General features: G+C 49.3%; 1 protein-coding gene across 4 annotated transcripts in view; it reads left to right on the top strand.

Annotated features, from left to right (window-relative positions):
- Nucleotides 1–5,265: 5,265 nt before the first annotated feature.
- The window catches only part of Arfgap3 (ADP ribosylation factor GTPase activating protein 3), a 49,810-nt gene continuing 27,274 nt past the window's right edge, over nucleotides 5,266–27,801 (top strand). For all 4 annotated transcript variants that reach the window (XM_032918699.1, XM_032918681.1, XM_032918690.1 and 1 more), the window contains exons 1-6: nucleotides 5,266–5,417; nucleotides 12,382–12,500; nucleotides 18,534–18,606; nucleotides 19,952–20,083; nucleotides 21,696–21,779; nucleotides 24,139–24,226. In XM_032918699.1, the coding sequence (XP_032774590.1) occupies nucleotides 5,349–5,417; nucleotides 12,382–12,500; nucleotides 18,534–18,606; nucleotides 19,952–20,083; nucleotides 21,696–21,779; nucleotides 24,139–24,226 (565 nt within the window). In that variant the 5' untranslated portion in view covers nucleotides 5,266–5,348. The remainder of the gene's footprint in view (nucleotides 5,418–12,381; nucleotides 12,501–18,533; nucleotides 18,607–19,951; nucleotides 20,084–21,695; nucleotides 21,780–24,138; nucleotides 24,227–27,801) is intronic.

Below are 27,801 nucleotides of genomic sequence, written 5' to 3'. Positions count from 1 at the left end.
TACTCATATCCAGTAGCTTCTCTTTTGACAATTTGCAATGTGCACCCCTGCCAACCATAATGCAACCTTCTCTGCTTGTCTGCACTGTATTCTGGTCTGTTCACTGACTGTCATAAGATATGATGGCCCCAGCTTGTTCTCCTCTTTGGACTGCAGACTGGCTGCAGCACTGTAACAGACTTTAGGCTTTGTCTTTGGTTCAGAAATGCATTTGTTAGAGACTGCTGACTAGTTAAATTCCAGTAGTCTCTGACTTCAGAAACTTCACTTGAGCTGGTCTGGTGACTCATGTCTGAAATCCTAGCACTCAGGAGGCTGAAGTATTAGCATTGTCAGTCTGCAGTCAACCTGAGCTACATAGTGAATTCCAGACCAGCTTGGGCTACAAAGCGACATTGTGTCTCCAAAAAAGTGGGGGATGGGGGTGGAGAGGAGGAAGAGACCTTGGTTAGGACTGCTGCTCACACCTGCATTGTGCCTTATCCATTTCTGAACTCCTCTGGACTCTTTGTTGATTTCTGATACTTGAATTTGGCACAGCTCTGCTTTGTGAGCACCTATAATTCTAGTTCTTACATCCATGTTACCCATGCCTGATACCATTAGCACTCGCGGGGAAGCAGAAAAAGAACAGCTCTGAGAGCTCTGAGGTTCCAGTTGTTTCTCCCGTTAACAAGTTACATTCTTTTCAGGATCCTAGTTAAAGAGTAGGCCTGGGATTACCCCATGGGCATCTGAGTATTAATTGAGGTTCATTCACATCTAAGAGGTTCAAGAAAAAGAATGACGGGGTTGGGGATTTAGCTCAGTGGTAGAGCGCTTGCCTAGGAAGCATAAGGCCCTGGGTTCGGTCCCCAGCTCGAAAAAAAAAAAAAAAAAAAAAAAAAAAAAAAAAAAAAAAAAAGAATGACTTGCTGCAATGCATAAGCATGAATTAGATTAGAAGACCAGTTGGCTGGACATTAGGATTTCAGTCACCAGTTAATACTATGTGTAAAAGGAAAAAGAGACTCTTTTAGCTAATCTTTTGTGAAATTATTCCAGACCCTCATCTGAGACTCCTAAGACCCTAGACATACACACCCTGTGATCCAGACAGCTAAGGGAAGACATAAAAGGTTGAGGTAGGATTAGACCCTGATTAGAAGAGAGAAAGGATAGATAAAAACCAGTACCTTATGGTGACCACCTCAGGGTAATTAAAAATGCTCCCAAAATTGATTTAACAAGAACCAGGGCACCTGACTCAGATCTAGAGTATATTTGGCCAAAAGGAAGGGCACTAGGAAAATGACTGCTTTGTACAGGGCTGGCCAGACAGCAGCCCTGACCCCAGTAGCCATGGTCTCCAGATAAGTAGTGTTAGCCCCTGATCAAGGAAACCCATGAACTTCAATGTTATCAGTGAAACTTTGACACTTATGGCAGGTTGTTACGGTTATCATATTTGGGTATGCAATGTCACCCCAAAGCACTGGTAGGTTGAAGGTTCAAGTGGTACTGTTGAAGAATGATTGGATCATAAGGGTGATGACATCATAGGTTTAATCCATTGATTATTTCATATTTGAACAGTTAGCCGATCAGGCCTATTTGCAGGAAGTGAAAGACTGAAGGGCTATATCTTGCTCTCAACCCAGTCTCCTTTCTGTCATGAGGGAAGCACTCTTCTTTGCCAAGTGTTTCTTTCTATGATGTTCAGTTCTGCCTCAGGCCAAAGAACCATGAACCAAAATAAATCTTCACTCATTTCAGTTGTATCAAGCGTTTTGTCCCAACAGTGGATACTAACACTCACTTTTGTCTATATGTATGTATGTTTGTAAAAGTGAATAGTATATATCTATATGCATACTGTGTGCTCACAATATCATATACATTGTACCATATTGAGTTAGAAATAAACACTTGTTTATCAAAGAAACTGTTGTGAAGTAAGCTCACCAGAGACTACCATGCCCACACTTTTTTGTTTTGTTTGGGGTTTTGTTGGTTTTTTTTTTTTTTTTTTTTTTTTTTGAGACAGGGATTCTATGTGTTACCTTGTGCAGCCCTGACTCTCCTAGAACTCTCTTTGTAGACCAGGCTTACCTCAAACTCACAGAGATCCTCTTGCCTCTGCCTCCCGAATGCTGGAGTTAGACATGCCCCACCACCCCTAGCTTCTCTCAGGCTTTTTTTTTTATGGTTGTGAGGCGATGAGTTGACACTGGGTTTTTGTTTATTATTTGCCAACAGACATCCAATTGTTGCAGTATCATTCACTGGGTCATCTTGGGGCCTTCAGAAAAATAAAGCAAACTGCCATGCTAAATCTTTCCTCGTTTCATTACACTTTTAACTGACTTCCTACGGTCAACTCCTATGACAGGCCTCCTCCTCTCCAGTGTTCTGCTCAGTGAAAAGCTAGGGCTCAGTTCTCTACATCCATCGTACTTGGTTACCTAGCAACCTCTGCTCTTGAATAGGCTCAAGAGAAGCTATGATTTTGGCGATTGTCTAGCATTTTCTTTTTATTGCACCAAGAGTGATGTTCCTTCAGTGTTTTGATTTTTTTTTTTTAGGTTTAAAATATGTGTGTGTGCATGTGTGCACCAGTGAAGGAGTGTCTGAGGAATCCAGAAAAGGGTATTGGATCCCCTAAAGCTGGAGTTAGTGGAGCCTCCTGGGTGCTAGGAACTGAACTCCAGTCCTTTGCAAGAGCAGTATGTGTTCTTAACCACTGCGTCATCTCCCTAGTGTCAAAGCTGGGATTGTTCTTTTTGGATGAAACTTACCAACTGGAGCTTTCTGCTCATTTTTTTAAGTAACTTTTTTTCTTCAAAAAATTTTTATGTGCAGGTGTTTTGCCTGCATGTATGTATGTCTGTGTGAGTGTTGGATCCTCTGGTACTGGAATTACAGACAATTGTGAGCTGCTGAGAATTTAACCTGCGTCCTCTGGTGACCACTGAATCATCTCTTCAGCCCTCTGCTCAGTTCTTATTTGGAAAGAATTCAGCTGAGGGAAACAATTTCAGCAGAAGTTTACTGAGCAAAATAGTCAAAGCAAACTCTCCAGACTGCAGTGGGCTGTGCTGCGGTGAGTATAGGCACAGTGGCTTCCATTGGAGTTTTAAAACATTTTTATAAATATTAATGTTTGTGGCAAATACATTAGGTAATATCCCTTTTCCCCTTTTAAATCAAAGTGAATGTGAAAGAGCCTTTTAGGGCATTTTCCCCATGATGATCTTGTGTAACCTACAAATAAGGGTTAGAGGGTGTCAAAGCTACAACATAAACATTCAGTGAAGCTGGCTGATTCAAGGATGGAGACCCTCAGCAGCACCATGTGTACAGCTAGGAAAGGGACCTGATTCCTTAGTTTCTGATCTTGATCCTTCCTTGGATCCATCACATTTAAATCCCAGCCTAAACAGCAGACATGGTCATGGTTTTTTTTTTTATCTAGGTTCTCATGTACTCCAGGCCTGCCTCAAATTCACTACGTGAATTCCTGAGCCTTCTGCCTCTACTTCCCAAATCCAGAGGTTAAAAAGCTTGCATCACCATACCAGCAAAGCTGTTCGCCTAACTCCTACAAATTACCCATAGATATTTTGAATGAAGATAGGAAGATCCTTCAAATGGCAAGGGTTGTCTGCAGAAGCAATATGCTGTTCCTGAAGACTGCACATTTTCTAACCCTGGAAAAGGTCCAGCTCTGGGTTGATGACTACACAGCCTGAAGGGATCTAGCAGGCCTGAGCATGGCAAACACGGCACTGGCAGGCCTGGCCCTTCCTCTTTCCTTGCTAAAAACCGTTAGATTACATTCCTTTTTTTTTTTTTTTTCTTTTTTTCGGAGCTGGGGATCGAACCCAGGGCCTTGCGCTTCCTAGGCAAGCGCTCTACCACTGAGCTAAATCCCCAACCCCTAGATTACATTCCTAAAGCTACCCACCAAGGTCCAGCTATCAAAATGCCCTCCCCCTTGGTTCACTTAACACCCCCAACCAAACCAACTTATCCTAAATGGATTTCCCTTTATAAACTGCCATTTGCCTATACACCAAAGCTGTCTCATATCTATCCAGAGGCAGTCCTTTGTCCCATAACCCTTCCCACTCTTCCTTTTTCCTTCTTCCTCTTGTGCTATCTGCTGTCTTTGTCTCTTATTCCCTGCCCTTTTGTCACTCTGTGCTGAAAACTTTGTCCAGGTGCCAGTTCCTGTCCTTGCCTAGGCTATGTGAGGTCCCAACTTCACACCAAGGCCCTTTCCAGAACATCCCTGAAGCTGCAATGCTGCTCTGGTCAACATACTTCACCTCTAACTCCTTCAGAAAGGTGAATGCTAAGAAGTACCTAAAGCAGCCTGGCTGGGAAGCAGCCAGTTGAACTGGGACAGAAGCTGGGGCACTGCACTTGACACCAAAACCTGTTTTTCTTCTCTTACGCTCTACCTAAGGCCATGTTTGCCAGCTGCTCCACCCTGACCCCTGTAAAACAGGCACCTGCTCCCAAGTCCAAACTTTGTAGCTACTAATGCAATCCCAGGTTAGATGGAGCCCCAAGCACTAAACACAGACATGTGTCTGGTCTTTCTAGAGTTCTCAGTTCTGACCCTGACAGAACTTGTTGCCTAGAGGCGAGAACTCTCTCCATTAACAGACCAGACAATTTATAATTACAAGATTACCAAACAGGTATGACTTGGTGCAGACCTGTTATCTCAGCAGCAGGAAGCCGAGGCAGGAAGATCTCCAGTTCAAGTCCAGCCTGGAACTGACTACACAGTGGGCTCTAGGCTAGCCTGGGTTTCACAGATGGAAGAGACAAAATGAGACAGCAGTTTCCAGTAGATTTTCATTCAGGGCTTGGCTTTAGCTGAAGTACAAATAAAAAGTGCTACTATGCAGGATCAATGAGGATGGGACCCGCTGGCTCTGCCATCCTGAGGGATAGGTGTGAGACTGGCCATGGGCCAGTAACGGGATGCTGCCAAATCCAGTGGATAAGTCCGGTGCTCCCTTCGCAAAGCAAAGCCTGGGAGGGCCCTGCAGGACCCTGACTAACGCAGAGATCTGGGGAAAGACTGCGGAAGGGTGAAGGAGGCATGGAGTTGTCCGAGCGTCCGCGCATGCGCCTGCCGCGCCCGACTTCGAAGTTGGAACCCGGAGAAACCAGTGGCGCCGCGGACATCCGGAGTGAAGGAGAACGCGCGTGCGCCCGCTTGTGGGCGGAGCCTGGGCGCGGCAGGGGCGGGGCCTTTCGTCACGCGCAGCCCCGCCCCTCGGTCTCCGGGAGGCGGCAACCGCTTCTCTTCCCGGTTGTTGGAGACTGCTTCACCTCGGTTCTCGGTAACTATGGGGGACCCCAGCAAGCAGGACATCCTGGCCATCTTCAAGCGCCTGCGCTCGGTGCCCACTAACAAGGTAAACGGCTGCAAGCGGGCTCAGGACCCCGCGGCCCGCTGGACCCCGGTGTGGCCGCGGCTGTGGGAGGAGCCGCTCGGCCTGTGACACGTCGCACTGTGGGCCTGGCAGCCTCCGCTCCCCAACCTTCGTCAGCAAGGGGCAGAAGAGGGGGAGCACATCAGGGGCTTAGCGATGGAGTACTGGGTCTGGCAAGCACCTGGCCTGAGGCCCTGGGGCACAGGGAGGGACATGGACATATGGACGATGTTCAGGACCAAAAGGCAGAGCCTGGGGTCACAGAGAGGACTGGGGCATGGACATCTGGGATGTGGAGCACCCGAGGGCAGAGTGCCTGGGGTCACAGGGAGAGCTGGGACATGGACAGTTGGGGTGTCTGCCACCAGAGACCAGAGCACCTGGGGGTAGTCAGAAGATTGGGGCATGGACATCTGAGACAGGAGCCCAGTGCATCTCGGAGCAGAGAGAGGACTGGTGTATGGGCCTCTTGGAGCGTCCAGAATCAGAAGCCAGATTACCTGAGGGCTCAGAGAGAAGGCTAGCACATAGCCTCTAGGGGTGCCTAGGTCTGGAAACCAGAGCACCTAGACCCAGAAGCACAGACATGGTGGGGTGGGATGGGGGGGACAATGGAAGTGTGTCAGTTGGTTGTATAGTTGGGCTCTGAGAAAGCTGAAGAGGCATAGTTCACGTCTTCTGGCCTCTGTGAGCTAAGGGTAAATATTATAGTCACCTAGACCCAGGGATGAGACTGTCTAGGGGTCAGAACTCTAAGTGGTACTAGGTCCTGGGAAAGAAGGACTTCTCCCCATCATGGACTTTGTCTTGAGTTTTCTTCAGGGGTGGGGACCTGTTGGATCCTTGTCACCATTGTCCTTTGGTGGCAGCCTTTTTGCCAATCCAGTAATGCCAAGGTTCTCTGCCCCGGTTGCCAGCTTTCTGTGTTCCTGAGGAAGCTCACTAAAGTTCACTTTCATCCCTCTGGAGGTTGAGGTCCACCCCTACAATTTTCCTGTCCCTTATGTGTCCCCACCCCCACCCACTGAGCCACATAAGTTCAAGCATGTGGCTTGGTAGTATTGTTATGATACATGGGGTTAAGGTGACCACTTCCCTAGGATGACGGAGTAGGGTGGAACCCGAAGAGTGCAAAGGGTTGTCGTGTCACTGTGGACTCTCCCCACCCCTCTCTGAGGTCCATCTGGTCTCCACCTTCACCTCTGAGGAAACATCTGTTAATGGGCACAGCCATGATTACAGGGTCCTGAATGGCTGGCATAGAAAGTTCCAGCACTTTACAAACCTCAGCCATTTTATATCTTGATGGTGGAAGGGAGCCCTGGGTTTTTATAGCCTTATGATGGAGGAAATGGTTACGTAGGGGTGATAATGTCTGGTGGGTATAAGAAAGGGGAGCTGGCTTCTAGGTACTGTCCCATGTCTGTCGCTTTAGTATCTTCTTGATTTTTTTTTTTCAAACTTAGATTGATCTGTGTGTAGCAAGGACTTGCTTGTTGCCACACAAGACTGGATCTACAGCTGGCAGGGTTGGAAAATACATATGCTACTCTGTTCCCTGAACCACAGCAATATGTATTCCCTTGGAATGTAGCAAAAAGCCACTGCTAAATAACAAAACAAAGAGCAAGAAGCAACAACAAACAGGGAAGACACGCCTTTTAATTAAGAAGTCAGTGTCGACAGTGCCAGGAGACACTTTTAAGGAGCCCACGTGGGCTTGTTTGCATCTTAAAATTTAGCTGAGTACAGTAGCACATGGTGTGATCCCAGCACTTGGGAGGTGAAGGCAAGAACAAGAGTTCAGGGGCAGCCTCAGCTACACAGCAAGTTCTAAGCGAGCCTTAGACTGCATTAGACGATCTCAACATTAAAATTATTGTTCAGCTGGCCATTACAGTGCATACCTATAATCCCAGCACTTGGGAGAAACTGAGGCAGTTGGATTTCCAATAGTTAAAGGCCAGCTTGAGTTACATGGTGGTTTTTTGATTAGGATGTGTTACAAAGTGAGACCTGCCTCAAAATGTAAACACACAGACACATGCACAGAGGAAAGCCTGGTTGAACTCTAATCGATATAAATGTAGCCTTTTTTTTTTTTTCATTTTATTCTGAAGAGCACACCTATGGAAACTTTATATTCTATAATATGATTTCTTTTTTTCTTAATTATTAATTTATTTTAAAATATCGAGCACACCATAGCTGCCTTCAGACACACCAGAAGAGGGCATCAGATCCCATTACAGATGGTTGTGAGCCACCATGTAGGTTGCTGGGAGTTGAACTCAGGACCTCATGAAGAGCAGTCAGTGCAGTCAGTGCATTTAACCACTGAGCCATCTCTCCTGGGATGTGGTTTTTAAAGCAAGATTCCAAAGTAGCTTCCGGTCATGCCTCAGGGCATTGGTTTTCCTTTATGGTCCTGGTTTGAAGCCATTGCTGACTGGATGGCTCTAAGCCACTACTGATTGGATGGATTTGACCTGAAAAAATGGTGAAACTAGTTTCTGTCTTTGTTTTTGTGAGATGGAGTTTCTCTGTGTATCCCTAGGTGTCCTGGAACCCACTCTGTAGACCAGGCTAGCCTCAAACTCACAGAGATTTACCTGCCTCTGCCTCCGCAGTACTGGGATTAAAGGCCCTACCATGCCCTGCTGGTGAAAACTAGTTTTAATGACTAGAAGTACTGGACAACAGTACGCCCCACCATTCTAGTGTAGTACTGGGGTTTGAACTTATGGCCCTGTGTACTCTAGACTGGCACTTTATCATTGAACTATACCTTCAAGGGTTCTGTTTTTTGTTTTTTGTTTTGTTTGCTTTTTGTTTTGTTTTTTGCTTGTTTGTTTTTTTGTTTTGTTTTGTTTTGTTTTGAGACAGGTCTTGTCTGTGTAGCCCAGGCCAGCTTTGAACTCACTGTGCAGCCCTAGGCTGGCCTCGAATTTTACAATCCCTGACACAGCTTTCTGGATGACAAAATTACAAGATGAAGATGGCTTCAAGCCATCCAGTCATCATGTCTGGCTTAACAGCACTTCTAAAATGCTTGAGTTGAGGCAGGAGGATTGCCAAATTCAAGGCTAGACCATATAACAAGGCTCTTTCACAAAGGAAAATTAAATAGGTACACTGTGTAAAGACTCATCTGGGGTTGTAAGGACATGCCCTCTAAGTAAACGTTTCGCTTTAATAGGGCTGGAAGTGTGATACCGTGCTTTACCCTTCGCTGCAGCCCTGGAGGGAAAGCAGGAGGATTGGGACTTCAAAGTTACCCACAGCTACAGAACAAGTGTGATCCAGGCTGAGTTACAGGAGACCCTGTCTAAAAGGGGGAAGAGGTTGTGGGGGGGAAAGGGAGACCAAAAATATGTTGTCAGAAAAGGCAGAAGGAAACAGCGGGATTTACTTTTATTTGGAATTCACTGTCCGATCCCTTGCATCTGACGACAGTCTGCTTGGATGAAAGGGCTCGGCTCGCAGGCTGTTTTCTGTACTGAGCTTCTCGGGTTGCTCAGAACCTGTTGGTTCCGGTGCTGTGGAAAGAAAGCGCCGAGGACTTGCACACTGGGGGTGTAGACCTGACACAGGCCTTCAGGGAGCCTGCAGTAGGGGTGGGAAAAGGAAGGGATGGGGAGATGGATCAGCGGGGAGAGTGCGTGTGCTGCCTTTGCCAAGGAGAGTGAGGCCTCCAGCACTGTGGGCAGGTGGCTACCACCACCTGTAATTCCAGTTCCAGGGGCGACGCCTCTGGACTGAGGGCAACTGCCACACACACACACAATTAGAAACAAAATAATTGTTTTAAAAAGTAGATAGGGGAGTGGTTAAGAGAACATATGTCTCCAACAGAGGACCTGGGTTTGGTTCCTGGCACCCACGTGGTTACCACCACCATCCATAACCCCAGCTCCTGAGGAGCCGATGCCCTCTTCTGGTGTCTGTGGACAGCAGACACACATGTGGCGTAGGCCAATGCACAAGGCAAACACTCCTGTTCATTTTTAAAGGAGAGAAGGACTTCATGCTGCGGTACTAACATGGGTGAAACATCTACTTCCTGCCTTTCGTTTTCGTTTTGTTCTGAGGTGAGGTTTCCGGTATCCCAGGCTGGCCTCCTGTTCTCCGTGTAGCTAAAGACAACCTTGAACTCCTGATCCTCCTGATCCTCCTGCCTCCACTTCCCAGGCAGGCCCCACCATTCCATCTCTGGTTCCTGCTTCCCAGCTGGGATACTTGATTAATTCCTTACTCTCTCTAAAATATGGCGAAGGCCAGTGGTTAGTTTGTCAAATGCAGAAAACGGAGAGCTTATGCCCTCACTTGAAAAGCATCAAGAACTTCCACAGGGAACTGCAGAACACTCAACCTGCCACAAGCCGGCCAAGGTGGCAGGAGATTTTCCAGGTGTCACAGCCAGCCAGGCTGCTGAGGTGATAAACCCTTTCCTACAGCTTTTGTGAAGGTTTTGTGTAGCCTTTGCTTCTGTTTCGGTAAGAAAATTCTCATCATCAGGCCAAACACTGTCAGCTAAAAGCTGTTTCTTTTTTCCCTTCTACGAACTGAATTCTCCTTAAAAAAAATCATATTTTTGTTTGGGGTCACCTATCAAAGAGAGCAGACCCCAACCATGTCCCCCTTCCCCTGTAGCCACCATCAGACTTGATGCTCAGTCTACTGTCCTAGATTATGCACAGCAAACCCCTGCCTTCCCGTCTTCCACGGGGCCACGTCCTGTCTTTGACCCTGCATAGGATACCTTGTTTTATATGCTAACCTACAGCCATAAGATCACATAATGGGTTGCCTCTCTCACTAGACCAGTGGGCGCCATTTGTGCCAGGGACAGCACAAGATGGGAGTTGCATGGTAAAGTCAGGAGAGCAGCAGTGTCCCCTCAGAGAAGCGCCTTACTTCCAGACTGTGTGGTGTCTGTGTCAGTTTCTCCCCCACAGGCCAGCCAGCACATGGCCCAGCAATGACTGGGTCTCAGTATGCCCTGCTGGATTCTATGATGGAATCCACGCCTTTGTACCTTGGCTCCTGTCACAGTGTCTGACACGTAGCCGGCAGTCAGAGAACACCACAGTGAGTCACTGGCCAGCTGCTCGCCATGCCCGATGTCACTCCACACCCGCTCTCTGATCTCTCCAATCAGCCTGAGCCCGGCTGGTGATGGCTTTTAGCAGCTTGTAGTTTCTCCTTTCCCAGGGCCAGAAGCAGCTCTTTCCTGAGGGTCCTTTTTATTTTAGAAACTTATCTAGAGTGAGGTGGGTTCTGAAAAAAAATTAAAGACAATTTTCCTGTCTGTGGGAATTTTGTAATTGCTATTCTAACTTGAGTTAATTATGAATATTAAAGCCCGTGGAAGACACTATGTATGTATTTATTTATTTTGTGGTGGATGGGGTCACAGGAGTACCATGGTATGTGTGCAGTCCATGGCCTGCTTGTGTAGGTCAGAGGACAACTTAAGGGATTCGTTTCTTCTATTATGTAAGATCAGGAATTGAACTCAGGTCATCAAAGCTTGGGCGCAAGCACCTTTACCCACTGAACCTTCTGGGTGGCCTAGCAAGTGTTTTCTGTCATCATTATTGAAGGGTCTGCTGGCAGTTTTTAAGCTGGCAATGATTGGTGAGCTGTTGTTAACTTGGCTTACAAAGGTTTACTGAGTGCTTAGGAGGAAGAACTACGGGGTCAAGGTCCGTGGGAGCTAAATACTCAGAGCTGTTCAGCCAGCACTAAGCACCTATGCTAACAGAGAAAGCTGATTACAGGGAAGGCCCAGCCCCGCAGGAACTCTCAGTGCCTCCAGAGCAGAGGACACTGCCATGGTGACTTGTATAGCTAATAGTTCTCAGAGTGCCGTGTTTCAAAGAGGAGCATTGGAGCAGCCCTCCAAACTTAGCGTCTTCACCCTCATGGGTTCTGGAGTGGGGAGTGACTTAGCTGGCTGGGTGTGTCCTGTCTGTGACACAGCAACGGTCATTTGAGCAGTGTGGTGTGGGCAGGCCTCTGCTCTCTCTACAGGCGGCTCAGCTAGGGCCTAGCACTTGAGGCTCTGCCCAGGGCTGTCTCTCTCCTTCAGAAAACATAGCTGGTTTATCCCAAGAGGTAGTGACCCAGGGGCAGCCCTAATCTCAAAAATGGTAGCTGATCCTCCCACCTCCTCCTACACAGCACCTCGGTAAGCTAAGGCAGAGATTGTGTGAGGACGTGAATATTAGGAGGTGGGGGACGATTGGCATCTGACAGAGAGGGAAGACTCACACCCAGGAGCACTGCCCAGGTGACAGTGTGGGACAGTGTCCCAGCAGAGTCATGTTCCTCACAGGCATGAATTTATGTAGGAAGGGTCCCTACTGAGTGTTCACCGTCAGCAGTGTTTGGGGTGGGGCTGTATTGTTTTACTCTAATCCCTGTAATTACAGATCATCTTTATAATAAGAGAAATGTGAGGGTTTGGAAAACGTAGGTGACATCCTTTCTCTTCCTGTGTGTATGTCCGTGGGGATGCATGGGCACATGTGTGCTAGTGTGTAAGCACATGTGCACACCTGTGTGGAGGCCAGAAGACAAATCTCAGCTGTCGTTTCCCAGATGCCATCTTCCTTGTTTCTTTGAGGCGGGTGGGTTCTCTCACTGCTTTGGAACGTGGCAAGCAGATGATCCGCCTGTCTCTGCCTACCTTGCAGTATGCAGCCACTGCCAGCTGTCCTCTTCCCCTCCCCCAGGGGCCCTAGGGGTGGACCACCCGTCTTCATGCCTGCAAGTCCACTTAGTGGACTGAGAGTTTCCCCAGCCTCTGGGTGACACATTGTCTTAAGATTGTCACATCTGAGCCACCTTCACATCGCCTTTGTACTCTGGCCTCCTGGCTGAGTCACCTGCTAATGCCAGTTGGTCCCCAACCGAGTCTAATGAATGTCTGCTCTTTCAGGTGTGTTTTGACTGTGGTGCCAAAAATCCCAGCTGGGCGAGCATAAGCTATGGGGTGTTTCTCTGCATTGACTGCTCCGGATCACACCGGTCGCTTGGGGTCCACTTGAGTTTTATTCGGTAAGTAACTCTTCCCCGCTGGCTGTTACGCGGATGTCTTCAGCACCTGAGACAGGAGGAGTATTTAAAGGAGAAAGGTTTGGCTCACCGTTTGAGGGTGCAGTCCACCATGGTGAAGTGACTACCCCCATAGCATCCAAGTCAGGGCAGATCTGGACGCTGGCATCAGCCCAATTTCCTCAGCCTCAGGGCACACTCAGCATAAGCTATTCCATGTGAAGTTGCTCTCCCAGTCAAGTTGGCAATGAAAATGAACTAGCAGTGGGGTTGGAGAAAAGCTGCTCCTCCAGAGATCCTGAGTTCAATCCCCGGCACTCACTTAGCTGCTCGCAACCATCTACAACTGTAGACCCTTGGGATCCTGTGCCCTCTTCTGCTGTGCAGATGTTCATGCAGACAGTATTCATACACATAAAATAAATGAACAAGGCCCTGGAGAGATGACTCAGTGGTTAAGAGCACTGAGTCATCTCTCCAGAGGTCCTGAATTCAATTCTCAGCATCCACGTGGTGGCTCACAAACATCTGTAATGGGATCCGATGCCCTCTACTGGTGTGTCTGAAGATAGCTACAGTGTACTTATATGTAATAAATAAATCTTAAAATATATATATGTATATATATATATGAATGAATAATTCAAAAGAAAGTTACCATGAACATCAATGTCCTCCCTTTTCTATTGATGTTGACTTGATATCGGGTAAAATTATAGATAACCATAATCTGGGGTCAGGGGTTAACTCTTACATCATCTAGTGACATGGGGAAACAGCCCATGTTCTTCCCGGGCCTCTGTGGAGATCTTGTGAGAGAAATAAAGCTCTGGTGTTGAAGACAGAGTCAGATGTGAGGTCTCAGAGCAACAGTTCCTTTCCCTCCAGTGCCTTCTAAGAAATGGAAGTACGCACTCGAGAGAAGGGGCCTCCTGCACACACACAAGGTTGAGAGTGCACATGAAGGGTGGTCCTCCTCATCCAGGTGTGGCCCCAGCATCCTCCTCCGCCTCCCATTCCCATTGGCACCAGCAGGGCAAAGCCTGAGCCCATGAGTTTGTCCAGCTCTGTGTGCTGATGTCACATGGTTATGTAGGAAGGCCCTCCTTCCCTCTCTACCAAGAGCATGGACTACATTGGCCTTCCAGTGAGAAATTCCTTCCTCTTCCACACTGTAGGCTCCAGAGAAAGGTGCAGCCCCACTGTGGGAGGGAAAGAGCCTCTGAAGTGAAGTGAAGGAAATCGTGACTGGTCGGGGAGGGGAGGGGCTGGAGTCAGACCAGAGGCCCAGCAAGGTGTGGGGCGCCAGCTGCCAGGGCCTTGTCAGGGCACCTTCTGCAGGGCATCTCAGGGACTCGGGCCTCTTGAGTGCCACTTCCTCCAGCAGCTGTCCTGTCGCCCTGGTCCTCTTCTGGGAAAGAACTGTGGGAATGATTTCTTGTTGTTGTTGTTGTTGTTATTTGAACTTAAGGAATATTGTCCTTGTGACTACCGTAAAGTAGCATTTGTCCTGGTGGGTTTTTACATGGCAGCAGAGAAACTATACAGTGATGGCGACAGCATCTGCTGTCTTTAATTCTTTTTAAAATTTGTGTGTGTGTGTGTCTGTTTATCTGTGAGTGATTGGTGTGTGTGTGTGGTGTGGTGTGTGTGTGTGGTTGGTAAGGGAGGCCAGCAGACACCCTCCGATCTTACCTAGAGCTGGTTACAGGGAGTTGTGTGTCACGTGGATTCTGGGAACCAAACTCATTTCCTCTGCAAGAGCAGTGAGCACCCCTAGCCTCAGAGCCATCTCTGCCCTACCTGAGGCCTGGTGTAGCTGGGTCACTGCAGAGGTAGTTACTAAGAAAAGGAAGTTGCTTTGAATATTCTTCCTTGTTTCAAAATATCAGTCATCTTTCGTCTGAGATTCTGGTTCCAGAATGTTTGGAATGAGCCGTATATACTTGTCGTGTCTTTGGCCATTATTCTCAGTTATTGTTATTATTTTGGTTTTTCAAGGCAGCATTTCTCCATGTAGCCCAGGCTGTCCTGGAACTCACTCTGTAGACCAGGCTGGCCTCAAACCCACAGAGATCTGCCTGCCTCTGCTTCCGGAGTGCTTGGGATTAAAACCATGCACCACCACCACCCGGTTTATGATTTGCATATTTAATACCTCCATGTTCTAGTTTTCAGTCTGTCCCTGTGGTAAACACATGCCCACGAGCAACTTAAGGAGGGTTCCAAAGGGAGAGTCCATCATGGTTTTTAAAAAAAAATCACAGCAGGAAATGAGGTCAGCCTGACAGGCAGAAGGCAGAGAGAGGTCGGGAAGAGCGGCAAGGTTCTAAGAACTTAAAGCCTCCCTGACTGACATCCTCCAGCAAGGCTCTAGTTCCTAAGGTGCCACAACCTTCCACACAGATCCACCAGCTGGGACCAGGGGCTTGGGCACCGGAGCCTGTGGGCACTGACTCAAGCCCTCACGGTGCACATGGACAGAGTTGGGTGCTGGCTGCCCTGCACTGGCTCGTTCCGCTTAGCGCACGCTTACCACCCATTGTTCATGGTCCGTATCCCCTGCCTCTGCTGAGGCTGAATAACACCCCAGTGATCTGCAGACGCCGATTTGCTCGTCTGTCCAACCGTGGGTAGACACTTGAATTGCTCCCACATGGTAGCCATTTAGATAAAGATGCCTTGAGCTCGTGCATACACGTGAGTCCCTTGGGGACAGCACTCGGACGAGCTGTCAGTGGCTCCAGTGTGTGATTACGTAAGCTCCTCCTGTCCAGAACGACTCCGTCCGTACATTCCCGCCAGCGCCATCAGAACAGCAGAGGTCATTTCCTCTCATCTTCACTGGCAGCATCTTCCTCCTCTTCCTCTCCTCCTCCTCCTGGCCCTCACCCTCCTGCCTCTGCTCGTTTGTCTTTTCTGTGGTGCTGGAGACTGAACCAGGGGCCTCATGCATGCTGCCCGGGCATTCTGCTACTGAGCCAGACCCTTAGCCAAGACTCCTTCCCTCCGTCCCTCCGTCCCTCCCCCTACCCTCCCCCTCGTACCAGCCATTGGGTGTGAGGTAGTTTCTCCTCATATTTCTGATGTGAATTTCCCAGTGGTTGCTACTTGCCATCTTCTCATGCACCGTGGACCGTCTGTGTTTCTGCTCTAAAGATTCCTATTCCTGTTCTTGCCTGGTTTGGATTGGGTCGTTCATCGTGTTGAGCTTTCAGAGTTCTTTATGTTTGCCGTATCCTGATCCCTTATAATAGACACGATTCGAAAATATTTTCTCACTTTTTTTTTTTTTTTTTTTTTTTTGATATAGGGTTTCTTTGTGTAGCCCTGGCTGTCCTAGAACTCGCTCTGTAGACCAGGCTGACCTCAAACTCAGAGGCAGAGGTGGCCACCTGAGTGTGGGATTGAAGAGGTGCACCACCACTGCCTGGCCCCATACTCTGTTCTTTGATACACCTGCTTTAACTTCCCTGGCGTCCAGTTAGCACACGCCTCTCGAGGTACACGCACCAGACCCACTGCCATAAGTCTTCATCTTGTTCCTTCCAAGAGTTTTCTGGTTTCGATTATCACATGTATGCCTTTGACCCTTCTGAGTTTTGTTTTTGTTACTTAGATAGGATCTCACTATGTAGCCCTGGCTGTCCTGGAACTCACTATGTAGACCAGGCTGGCCTGGACCTCAATGTAGACCAGGCTGGCCTTAAACTCACAGGTTCGTTTGCCCCTGCCTCTCAAGTTCTGGGACTAAAGGTCCATGCCAGTTTGAGTTAATTCTTGTTTGTGGTTAAAGCTAAGTGTATAACTTCATGTGTATGGGGTGTGGGGGTTGAAAATGCCCTGGGGACAGAGCTGAGGACCTTGTATGCATACAGAGCCACATTAATGTATGCTAGGCAACTCTTCTACCAACCAACGAGATCCCCAGCCCTTTTGAGACAGGTTCTCGTACATTGCCTGGGTTGGCCTTAAACTCACTCTGTGGTCCACACTGGCTCTGAACTGTAACCTTCCTTCCCCAGCCTCCTAATACCACCACCCCTCCCCCAGCTTCCAGATACTCTTTCCAGAATGTTTTTCCCAGATTGGTCATGAGCTGTTCATACACATCGCCACACCCTGTCCAGAGTATAGAAAGGCTGGGCGGGCATGAGGCCACCCACACTGCCCTCCCTCTGCTTTGTGCTGTTCAGTCCAGTTCATTTCCAGGTCCCTGCTTATCCTCTGGCCTGTGCTCTCGTTCACCTCTGAGGCGTAAGCCGGTGCACAGAGTTCCAGGAAACCAGGTAGGAAGAGGGCTGGCCTGGAGCCTGAACGCGGAGTTCTGTTGGGCCTGTGCAGGGTCAAACATGGGCCTCTTAAAAGTCAGATAAATGTATGAGTCACACACTTAAGGAAGAGTCAAAAAATAGCAACTAAAAAGCACTGAGCCAAAAGGCAGCTGCCTAGGCTGTGGACAGGAGAAACTAAGTCCAGGCTAGCAGGACTACAGAGAAAGACAAAATCCAGCAAGCAGTCAAACAAGCCACGCCAAGCCTGGCTCCAGGGAGCCCGAGGGGATCACTTAGACCCACAAAGAGGGACGTAAACAAAAGGCCCAGCTCGGAAGAACAACACAATACCCACCATGAAAAGATCTCTGTGGCCCCAGTGTGCGAGTGAGGCATGGACACCCCTGCACCGGCCCCTCCCTTCCTACTCCCTCTCCCTCTGCCAGCCACACATGCGCACACACACATGAGCACAGGCACACAGGCAGTGGCAGCTCTCACACGTGTCACTGTGAACCATAGATGATCTATTTAACCAACGGGAGTTTTATTTTTAGGTTAATTTCATGATAGTGACTTTACAAAGGACAGAGTAATTTCTGAACTGTCTTTGGTCGGCAGCCAGAGTTAGTTAGGAGTGTGTGTACAGACCAAGTAGACACGATGCTTGGGCCCAGCACTCCGCAGGGCTGGGACTGTCCTGGCCCTGCCGGGCACCAGGGTTGCTCAGACTCAGACAGCTGACTGACTGCTCAAGGGACTTGAAAGAAGGCAGCATCTCCGCCTCCTCAGGGGCGGTTTTTCCTCAGCACCCAGAGTCTTAGGACGCTGTGCAGAGCCGCGGCTCTTCCTGGGGCAGTGAGTGCTGCCCAAGGCTGCTGCCTGCTGGGGCGGGTGTGCTCAGGCCTCCACCATCAGCTCCAAAGGAGTCCCTGTCAGCTCAGCTTCAGATCCCCCTTAAAGGAAGCTGGAGAGAAGGCTCAGCAGGAAGCCCTGGCTGCTCCTGCAGAGGACCCAGGTTCAGTTCCCGCACTCCCGTCAGACAGGGAAGCTCCTGTGACCCCATCCCCAGGGAATCCATAGGCCTCTGTGTGATATATGCAACATACACGCACATGATAAAAGTACATTGTAAAGGAGAAGAGAAGAGGATGGAGAGATGGCTCAGTGATTTAAAGCACTGGCTGTTCTTCCAGGGAACCCAGGTTGGTTCCTGTAGCTCTAGGCAGTCAGACCTCCCTCTTCTAGCCTCCGAGGGACCAGGCATGCACATGGTGCACAGACACACATGTGGTAAGGCACCCACACATAGCAGGCACTCACCCTGAGCTCCCATCCTACCCCTTGGGGGCTTTGAAACAGGGTCTCATGGAAGTCTGGCCAGGCTCCGCCCGTGCGAGTTACAGGGATGAGAGGTGCCCGGCTCCATGCCTGGCTACACAGAATTCCCTGAATCCCACAGCATGCTGACATAGTTTTTGGTTTGTTTTGTTTTTGTTTAAGATTTATTTATTTATTATGTATACAGCATTCTGCCTGCATGTATGTCTGCAGGGGAGAAGAGGGCATCAGATCTCATTACAGATGGCTGTGAGCCACCATGTGGTTGCTGGGAATTGAACTCAGGACCTCTGGAAGAGCAGCCAGTGCTCTTAACCTCTGAGCCATCTCTCCAGCCCTGAGAGAATGTCTTGAAAGCTTGGTGAGCAGTTTGATGCCAGAGAAGGACAGTTTCACATCTTGTAATCCTTGTTCCTCCCAGGTCCACAGAGCTGGATTCTAACTGGTCCTGGTTCCAGCTTCGATGCATGCAAGTTGGCGGGAACGCAAATGCTGTAAGTCCCCAAGGCCCTCCCTCCTCTTTCCTGAAGTTCAGTTGCTGTGCCTGGGGCTGTGGGGCAAGAAGTCGGCTCAGGGGGCGGAAGCTCGGGTCATGTTTGTTCAGAAGCCATGGAGGGCCTGCTGGGCTGGGGATCTGGTAACAAGCAGGCTCCTCTTGTGGCCAAGTCGCAGCACAGCTGAAGAAACAAATTAAAGAGAAAAGAACAGCGGCGTAGTGCTTTAAGGAAACAGAGAGCAGGCGAGGATGTACAAGAGTGGACATGCTTAAAACAAAAGGACGTTCTTACCCTTGAAGGGGTGACCCCTGTGCATACACTGGAAATATGCGTATTTACACTAATTAGAGAGATGTAGGTCTCAAGTGGTAGAAACCTTTTCAATGGCGTGTGTGTGTGTGTGTGTGTGTGTGTGTGTGTGTGTGTGTGTGTGTGTGTGTGTGTGTGTGTGTGGGGCATGGCAGGGTTCATTTTCTTCAGTGGTATAACCAGAGGATAGTTATTCAGGCTCCAGTAAATAGCCCCTGACCTGAACTCCGTGGGTCACACAAAAAGGCAAGGCCAACAGAAAACATGAAAGAAAGGGAGTTGTTGGGACGGGCAGTGACCGGGGGTACAAGAGGGTACAATATGAGCAGAGCACGTTAGACAAAGAAGAGGACAGTCTAGCCAGAAAAATCTTTTGAAACAGTGCCGCCCCATTTGTTTCCAAATGATACCAACTGGCGACTGGAGTCCTTTCCCAGGTGCAGCTGAGCCAGGTGCAAGAAATTGTATGTGGTCCCCTGTGGTCCCACACCTGGCAAGGCACCCCTGGCACCCAGCAAGCAGGGGCAGGAGGATCTCTGTGAGTTTGAGGCCAGCCTGGTCTACACAGGGAGTTCCAGGCCAGCAAGGATATATGGTGAGATGCTAGAAGAAAGAAAATGAAATTATATTAATATATATCTCAAAAAATTATGTCTCGGCTTAAATATTTAGAATCAAAATCCTAAGCCTAGGACTGGACTGATGACTCAGTGGTTAAGAGCACTGGCTGCTCTTCCAGAGGTCCTGAGTTCAATTCCCAGCAACCACATGGTGGCTCACAACCATCTGTAATGGGATCTGATGCCCTCTTCTGGTGTGTCTGAAGACAGCAACAGTGTACTCACATACAGTAAATAAGTAAATCTTTATTTTAAAAAAAGATCCTAAATCTAAAATACTGACTTCCAAAATGTAAAATCACCTTAGATCAGAATTTTCCCTCGACATTTTAAGCCCCTCATTCAGTAGCACAGCGACCACGAGGTCTGAGCTCTTGTGATATTTCTGTTAATTTGCCTGCTTTTCTCTTTAGTCTTCCTTCTTCCACCAGCATGGGTGTGCCACCAAGGACACCAACGCCAAGTACAACAGCCGTGCGGCTCAGCTCTACAGGGAGAAAATCAAGACTCTGGCCACCCAGGCCACCCGCAGGCACGGCACCGATGTGAGTCCCTTTGGTAAAGTGTTCCGTAATCTGAAGCCTCCTGGGAGGAGCCCAGGGTATGGGGCATGGTGGCCCCTCGTGGTGAGAAGGGCTCTGCTTTGTCAACTCACATGTGACCTGGACCAGCAGGTTATTCTTCAGTGACAGGGTCCAAAGCGGGAAGGCGAGGAGATGAGGAGATAGGGAAGCTGGGGGTTAGGTGACGTTACACAAGCCAGTCTTAGGCCGAGCAAGTTTGTTAAGTAGAGCGCCTTGTATACAGTCTGCAAGGCAAATGTGACAGCTCGGCAGAGGCTACCATACAATGGACAATGTCAGCGGGAAGCTAGTCAAGCAGTGTTGCACAAAGGGAACCCAGGGTGTCTCACGTGTGTCACCGACTGAGCTCACTGCAGTCTTGGGACCAATGACCACAGCCCTTTAAGGAGCCAGAGTTGAGTTTCCAGGAACTAAAGTCATAGGTCCTCTAAGACTCTGGCCCCAGGCTGGTACAGAGTGACCCAGATGTTAGAAAAGGAACATTTTGTCCAGACACCTAGTCCTCAGCACGCTGGGACACTGAGGGTCACTGCTGAGGACTTAGGTTCCTTCCCGTCTCCCTCACAGGCCATGACTCCCTTAACAATGCAGAGCTTTGGTTACTGTGCTCACCTTAGAGGTGCCTCGCTTTAATGCTCCCAGCTGACTGGCACAGTGACATCCCAGCGCTCAGCAGGCAGAAGCAGGAGGAACCCAAGCTCAAGGCCAGCCTGGGCTATGAGACCCCATCTCAGCAGACAAAAGTAAGCACAGGGTTGCTCACAGCTAGGACCCTGGCTACTCAGAAGGAAGGGGTAGGCAGAACACTTCAGTTGGGAGGCCGGTCTGATCTGCATGGTGTGTTCTAGGCCAGTCAGGGTCTTGAAAATGAAAAAATCATTAATCAATAAATAAAAGGATGACCTCATTCAGTGGGCGTAAGCTCAGAGATAGAACACGTGCTGCCTGGTATGAGAAAGACACAGGGCTGCAACTTCATGCTTCAGAAGTAGTTCGTTAGCTGCCAACCTTGTTTGCTATGTATTGGATTGCTCGCCCATTGACTACGTACAGTCAGGGCTGAGCCAGAAGGTGCATCACGGCCCTTGGGAGCCTAGGAGCCTAGACAGCGGCTCAGCCCTCTCCCTGGGGCGTACTCAACATGGAAACCATCAGGAGAATAAGGAACATGGTGGCTCCTAAGTGGGACAGGAGAGCCCCTCACTTGTGAGCACAGGACAGTGTGCCTGGTTCAGCCTTGCCCAGTAACACGCTTTCCCCAGAGCTGGTTTTTGCTGCGTGTCTGGAGATGGTTTAAAAACCTCAGGAGTGCTGTGCTGAGGTCGCAAGCGACTTCCCTGTGGACAAAAAGTCGGGTGTGGAATCCAGGCAGAGCCAGGTCATGGTGGTTTAGAATCTGCGCTTACACCTTAACCTCCTAGGGGTGTGGAACTTTCTGGAACGATCCCTTCCTCTAGCAGTGTGCTCAGGGCCCTCTGGGTTGTGGGTGAGGGACTAGCTGCAGGTTGGCTGCACGCTCCAGAGGGGAGCTAAGCTCCTCTCCCTGCTAAGCTCACCTTTGTTTTTCTTCCAGCTGTGGCTGGACAGCTGTGCAGCTCCTCCCGTGTCCCCTCCTCCAAAGGAGGAGGACTTTTTTGCCTCTCACGCCTCTCTGGAGGTAAGTTTGCCACTTTGTTCTCAAGGTTTATTTTAAATTATGTGTATGTGTATAGGGGGTGGTAGGTGCGTGTGGCTGCAGTACCCATGAAGTCCAGAAGAGGGCATCAGATCCCCAGGAGCCAGAGTTACAGTTGTGAGCCGCCATCCCTGGGTACTCAGGCCCTCTGCAAGAGCTTTGCAAGTTCTCAGCCACTGAGCAGTCTCTCCAGCCCTGCTTTTTATAATTTTAAAATGTGCTTATTCTGAAAGTTATAACAGGTATGCATTTGAGATGTTCAGTAAGATACAGGCTAGACTCAGGTTTAAGAGTCTAAGATGAACCCATGTTCCTTGAGTCATCACTGTGGTATGTGTTTGCACATGTGCAGGTGGAAGGCTCTAGATAGAAGTGTGTCAGAACACACACACACACACACACACACACACACACACACACACACACACCCCAGATTGCAGAGACAGTGACAGCCTAGCTCAGCAGGTCCTTCCAGTGTCTGACCTTGGTGACTAAGGACTTACTTATGTGCATATGTGTCTGTGTGTGCATGTGTGCAGTGTGTGAGCACTTGGTGCCTACAGAAGCCAGCAGAGGACATCCCTGGAGCTAGAGTTCCAAGTAGTCATGAGCTGCCTGGTGTGGGTGCTCGGAACTGAACCTGAGTCCTCTGTAGGGACAGTGCTGTTAACCACTGGTCTCTCCAGCCCCCCAGATTCTGGTTCCTTTTTTTTTTTTTTTTATATATATATTATTATTAACTTGAGTATTTCTTATATACATTTCTGAGTGTTATTCCTTTCCGATTTCCGGGCAACATCCCCCCCCTCCCTTCCTTATGGGTGTTCCTCCCAACCCTCCCCCCATTGCTGTCCTCTCCCCAACAGTCTAGTTCACTGGGGGTTCAGTCTTAGCAGGACCCAGGGCTTCCCCTTCCACTGGTGCTCTTACTAGGATATTCATTGCTACCTATGAGGTCAGAGTCCAGGGTCAGTCCATGTATAGTCTTTGGGTAGTGGCTTAGTCCCTGGAAGCTCTGGTTGGTTGGCGTTGCTGTACATATGGGGTCTCGAGCCCCTTCAAGCTCTTCCAGTTCTTTCTCTGATTCCTTCAACGGGGGTCCTGTTCTCAGTTCAGTGGTTTCCTGCTGGCATACGCCTCAGATTCTGGTTTCTAATCCCCATCTTCCAGCAGAGGAGCCAGGACTACCTGTAGAAAAAATGGCCGCTGAAAGTGAGGTGCAGCGAGAGGACAGGCGAGCTTTGTCCACTGGACCCAGGCAGAGTGGTCAGAGCTGGGCAGTCCGAGGCACAGCATCACTGCTGCCTCCCAGTCCAGGTGACCTCTGAGCACAGCGTGGATGGGGACAGGGCAGGTCTTCCTCACAGATCCTAAAGCGTGTGTGGGAGTCCTGAGGAGGTGGAGCCCAGCTGTCAGGTCCTACAGGGGACACCTCCCAAGTCCAGAAAGAAAAGAGCGTGGCCCATTTTACCTTACGAGGGTCAGGGGACTGATTCCAATGTTGAGTCACGTTGACACCGGCAAGGAAAGAACCAGGCTGCTACAGAGCTCTGGACAGCACTCTTCAAAAGTTTCAAGGCCATGAGAGATGACCACAAGCTACAGGGGCAGGCAAGCTCCCCCTCCCAGGGTCCCCAAACCCTGAGGGGAGGAAGGCTGGAGCCCTGCTGAGCCTCTCATGCTGAGGGTTGCTCCCTCTGTAACGGTTTCCCTCTGACTGATGTGCAAGACATTTTGATGCCGGCGGAGGCTAGGTGCACAGAAATGTTCTGTATGCACCAGCGCAGTTACACACAAATCTGAAATTACTCCAGCTGTGTGTGGTAGTGCACATCTTTAAGCCCGGCACTAAGGAAGCAAAAACAAGCAGACCTCTGTAGGCTAGAGGCCAGCCGGGTCTATAAAGTGAGTTTGAGTCTGGCCAGAGATGCAGAGTGAGATCCCGTCTCAAAACAGCAGCAGCAGCTCGGTTGGTCGCACCTTGGCTAGAGCAAGCACAAGGGCCTAGGTTCTACCCCCAGCACTGCATAAACTAGGTCTTGTCATCTGTAAACACTGGGGAGGTGAAAGGAGAAAAGGCAGACGTTCAGGGTCATCGTCTACCACAGTTCCAAGTTCTAGGCCAGTCTGGAAATCTTGAGACTATGTCTCAAAGAAAAAAGAGGGGCGGGGGGGGGAGTAGTGTGAGAGAGAAAGGCGAGCATTGAAGCGGGGCTGACAACACATGCCCATGCTCAGAAGGAACCCTGCACTGCTAAACACTCCCCCGCCCCACGCTGGCGTGCGGTTAGTGGGGAGCCCTTGCTTTCCTGCTAACTAATGGCTTCTCTCACCTGCACAGGTCAGTGGTGCTACGCAGGCATCTGCACAGCCAGAGCCAGCCTCGTCAACACCGTGGGGCTTGGAAACTACTTCAGAAAAACACGAAGGTGGGTCCACGGAGTCACCCTAGAACGCTGCCTTGTGGTCTAGTGGCCAAGATCAGACTACCATAGTTCCCATAGAAACTTGTTGTGTTAGCCCATGGACTCTGGAAGGCCCTCACTAAGGTGTTAACTAGAGAAAAGGACAATTGGATTATTAGTTTCTGCTTTGTTACAGTATGGAAGTGTGTGGACTTTTATAATTGGAAAACAAGATTTCAGAATTCTTTTTCAAATTTCATGTAATTTTTTTTAAAGCATTGTCTCCTTGCGTAGCCCTATCTGGCCTGGAACTCTCTGTGTAGACCAGGCTGTCTGTGAATTTGCAGAGATCCATTTGTCTGTGCCTTGGTAGGGCTGAGCTCAAAGGCCTGCACCCCCAAGCCTGGTAAGATTTCAGTTTTAAAATTGATAGATATTTCACAGTTAATAAGTCACATATACTTGGTGGCTATATTATAGAATCTTGTTTGTTTATTGGTTTTCAAGGCAGTCTCACGTAGCCCAGGCTGTCAGAAAATTGGTTAGGTTGCTGAGGATAACCGAACTCCTGGTCCGGCTGTACCTCGTGAGCGCCTAAATCACGGTGTGCGCTGCCACACCCGATTGTGTTTTTATTGTGACTGTGTTGTCAATCACATATGTATTAAAGATGACCTAAGTGGTATGTATAGCTGCCCCTTCTGTTTTAAAGCTGAGTGTCTTCCATAGGATGAAATATTACATAAATTAGCAATAAAGTGTCCTTCGACAGCCAAGCAATGGACCTGGGATATGGGAAACAGGAAGGACACATGCTGGCTTCTGGAGGGCCTTGGGCTGGGGACACAGTGAGCCAGTGTCTGCAATGGACTGAAGCTGTGCTGTCTGTCATAGGAAGGTTGGTACACAGTAAGCCAGTGTCTGCAATGGACTGAAGCTGTGCTGTCTGTCATAGGAAGGTTGGTACACAGTGAGCCAGTGTCTGCAATGGACTGAAGCTGTGCTGTCTGTCATAGGAAGGTTGGTACACAGTGAGCCAGTGTCTGCAATGGACTGAAGCTGTGCTGTCTGTCATAGGAAGGTTGGTACACAGTGAGCCAGTGTCTGCAATGGACTGAAGCTGTGCTGTCTGTCATAGGAAGGTTGGTACACAGTAAGCCAGTGTCTGCAATGGACTGAAGCTGTGCTGTCTGTCATAGGAAGGTTGGTACATAGTGAGCCAGTGTCTGCAATGGACTGAAGCTGTGCTGTCTGTCATAGGAAGGTTGGTACACAGTGAGCCAGTGTCTGCAATGGACTGAAGCTGTGCTGTCTGTCATAGGAAGGTTGGTACACAGTGAGCCAGTGTCTGCAATGGACTGAAGCTGTGCTGTCTGTCATAGGAAGGTTGGTACACAGTGAGCCAGTGTCTGCAATGGACTGAAGCTGTGCTGTCTGTCATAGCAAGGTTGGTACACAGTGAGCCAGTGTCTGCAATGGACTGAAGCTGTGCTGTCTGTCATAGGAAGGTTGGTACACAGTGAGCCAGTGTCTGCAATGGACTGAAGCTGTGCTGTCTGTCATAGGAAGGTTGGTACACAGTGAGCCAGTGTCTGCAATGGACTGAAGCTGTGCTGTCTGTCATAGGAAGGTTGGTACACAGTGAGCCAGTGTCTGCAATGGACTGAAGCTGTGCTGTCTGTCATAGGAAGGTTGGTACACAGTGAGCCAGTGTCTGCAATGGACTGAAGCTGTGCTGTCTGTCATAGGAAGGTTGGTACACATTGGTGCGAGCCAGTGTCTGCAATGGACTGAAGCTGTGCTGTCTGTCATAGGAAGGTTGGTACACAGTGAGCCAGTGTCTGCAATGGACTGAAGCTGTGCTGTCTGTCATAGGAAGGTTGGTACACAGTGAGCCAGTGTCTGCAATGGACTGAAGCTGTGCTGTCTGTCATAGGAAGGTTGGTACACAGTGAGCCAGTGTCTGCAATGGACTGAAGCTGTGCTGTCTGTCATAGGAAGGTTGGTACACAGTGAGCCAGTGTCTGCAATGGACTGAAGCTGTGCTGTCTGTCATAGGAAGGTTGGTACACAGTGAGCCAGTGTCTGCAATGGACTGAAGCCAGCTGTCTGTCATAGGGAAGGTTGGTACACAGTGAGCCAGTGTCTGCAATGGACTGAAGCTGTGCTGTCTGTCATAGGAAGGTTGGTACACAGTGAGCCAGTGTCTGCAATGGACTGAAGCTGTGCTGTCTGTCATAGGAAGGTTGGTACACAGTGAGCCAGTGTCTGCAATGGACTGAAGCTGTGCTGTCTGTCATAGGAAGGTTGGTACACAGTGAGCCAGTGTCTGCAATGGACTGAAGCTGTGCTGTCTGTCATAGGAAGGTTGGGACATAGTAAGCCAGTGTCTGCAATGGACTGAAGCTGTGCTGTCTGTCATAGGAAGGTTGGGACATAGTAAGCCAGTGTCTGCAATGGACTGAAGCTGTGCTGTCTGTCATAGGAAGGTTGGTAGAAGAGAACCGCTCCAGAAGCCACAGCTCAGCTTTCTGTCCCTGGACAGAAGTGGGCAGTCCATGGCTGAGTGTCATCTATGGCTTACAACCTGTGGCTTTCTTTTCCACATCCTGTGATTGAGCCACCTTGGAGGGAGACAGGCGTCTACCCGGCATCTTCCCCTACTCCCAGTCTCTCCTGGGGCTGCAACTCCAGGTGCTGCCATTGGCCACGCCCGGCACAGTTGTTTTCTGTGTTTGTCTCCAGCCTAGTACAGTCCACCCTCTTCTGGAGATTGCTGGGCCCTGCAGGTTGCATGGAACATGTGTCCCGGTGGAGGGGAGTGTGGAACCCATGTGCCCTTGGTAACACAGTGCCCTCACTGTAAACTGAGGCCAGGGTGGTAACACATGCCTACTGTCTCAGCACTGGGGAAAGGCAGGAAGATCAGGGTTCAGTGCCATCCTTGGCTTTATTGGGAGTTCAAGACCGGCCCAAGGTATATGAAACCCTGCTCAAAGCAATTACAAAATAGAACAGTGAATGATATCAGTTGAGGAAAAAAAAAACCTACTAATTTTCATTCTATAAAACCAATATTTTAAAAATGCATTTGCATTTAGTAGACTTTTCTCTCTCCCTCTCTCTAAGATGGACCCCTGTAGCCCAGGTTGCCTCACACGTGCTCTTTTGCTGGGGGCTGAGACTGCAGGAGGCCACCACACACAGGCTTTTACAGTACTTCGAAGTCAAATTGCTCATGACAAGGAGGAGCTCGTGGGGAGGGTGGTCCCAGAGTCGGGCACTAGTGTAGTCGGATAGGGGAAGAGTGCTGTTCTCTGCAGCTTCTCAGTGTGCATACAGCACTGCTGGTCTAACCGCAGAGAGCTTTCACATATGTCTCCCCGTGCAGGTGGCGATGTTTGATATGATACGTGACCACTGCACACTGTACGCATGTGTCGAAGTATTAGAGTTTGTCTCATACATACATAAGATTATTATATGTCAACCTGAAAGAAAATGGATTTAAAAACATGAAGGTCCACATGGTGCCCACACCTTTAATCCCAGGATTCAGGAGGCACAGGCAGGCAAATCAGCCTGGTTTACAGAGTGAG

The sequence above is a fragment of the Rattus rattus genome, chromosome 1 (assembly GCF_011064425.1).
Source record: "Rattus rattus isolate New Zealand chromosome 1, Rrattus_CSIRO_v1, whole genome shotgun sequence".
Classification (NCBI taxonomy): domain Eukaryota; kingdom Metazoa; phylum Chordata; class Mammalia; order Rodentia; family Muridae; genus Rattus; species Rattus rattus.
Note: the sequence above shows the minus strand (reverse complement) of the source record. Positions and strands in the feature narration are given on the sequence as shown.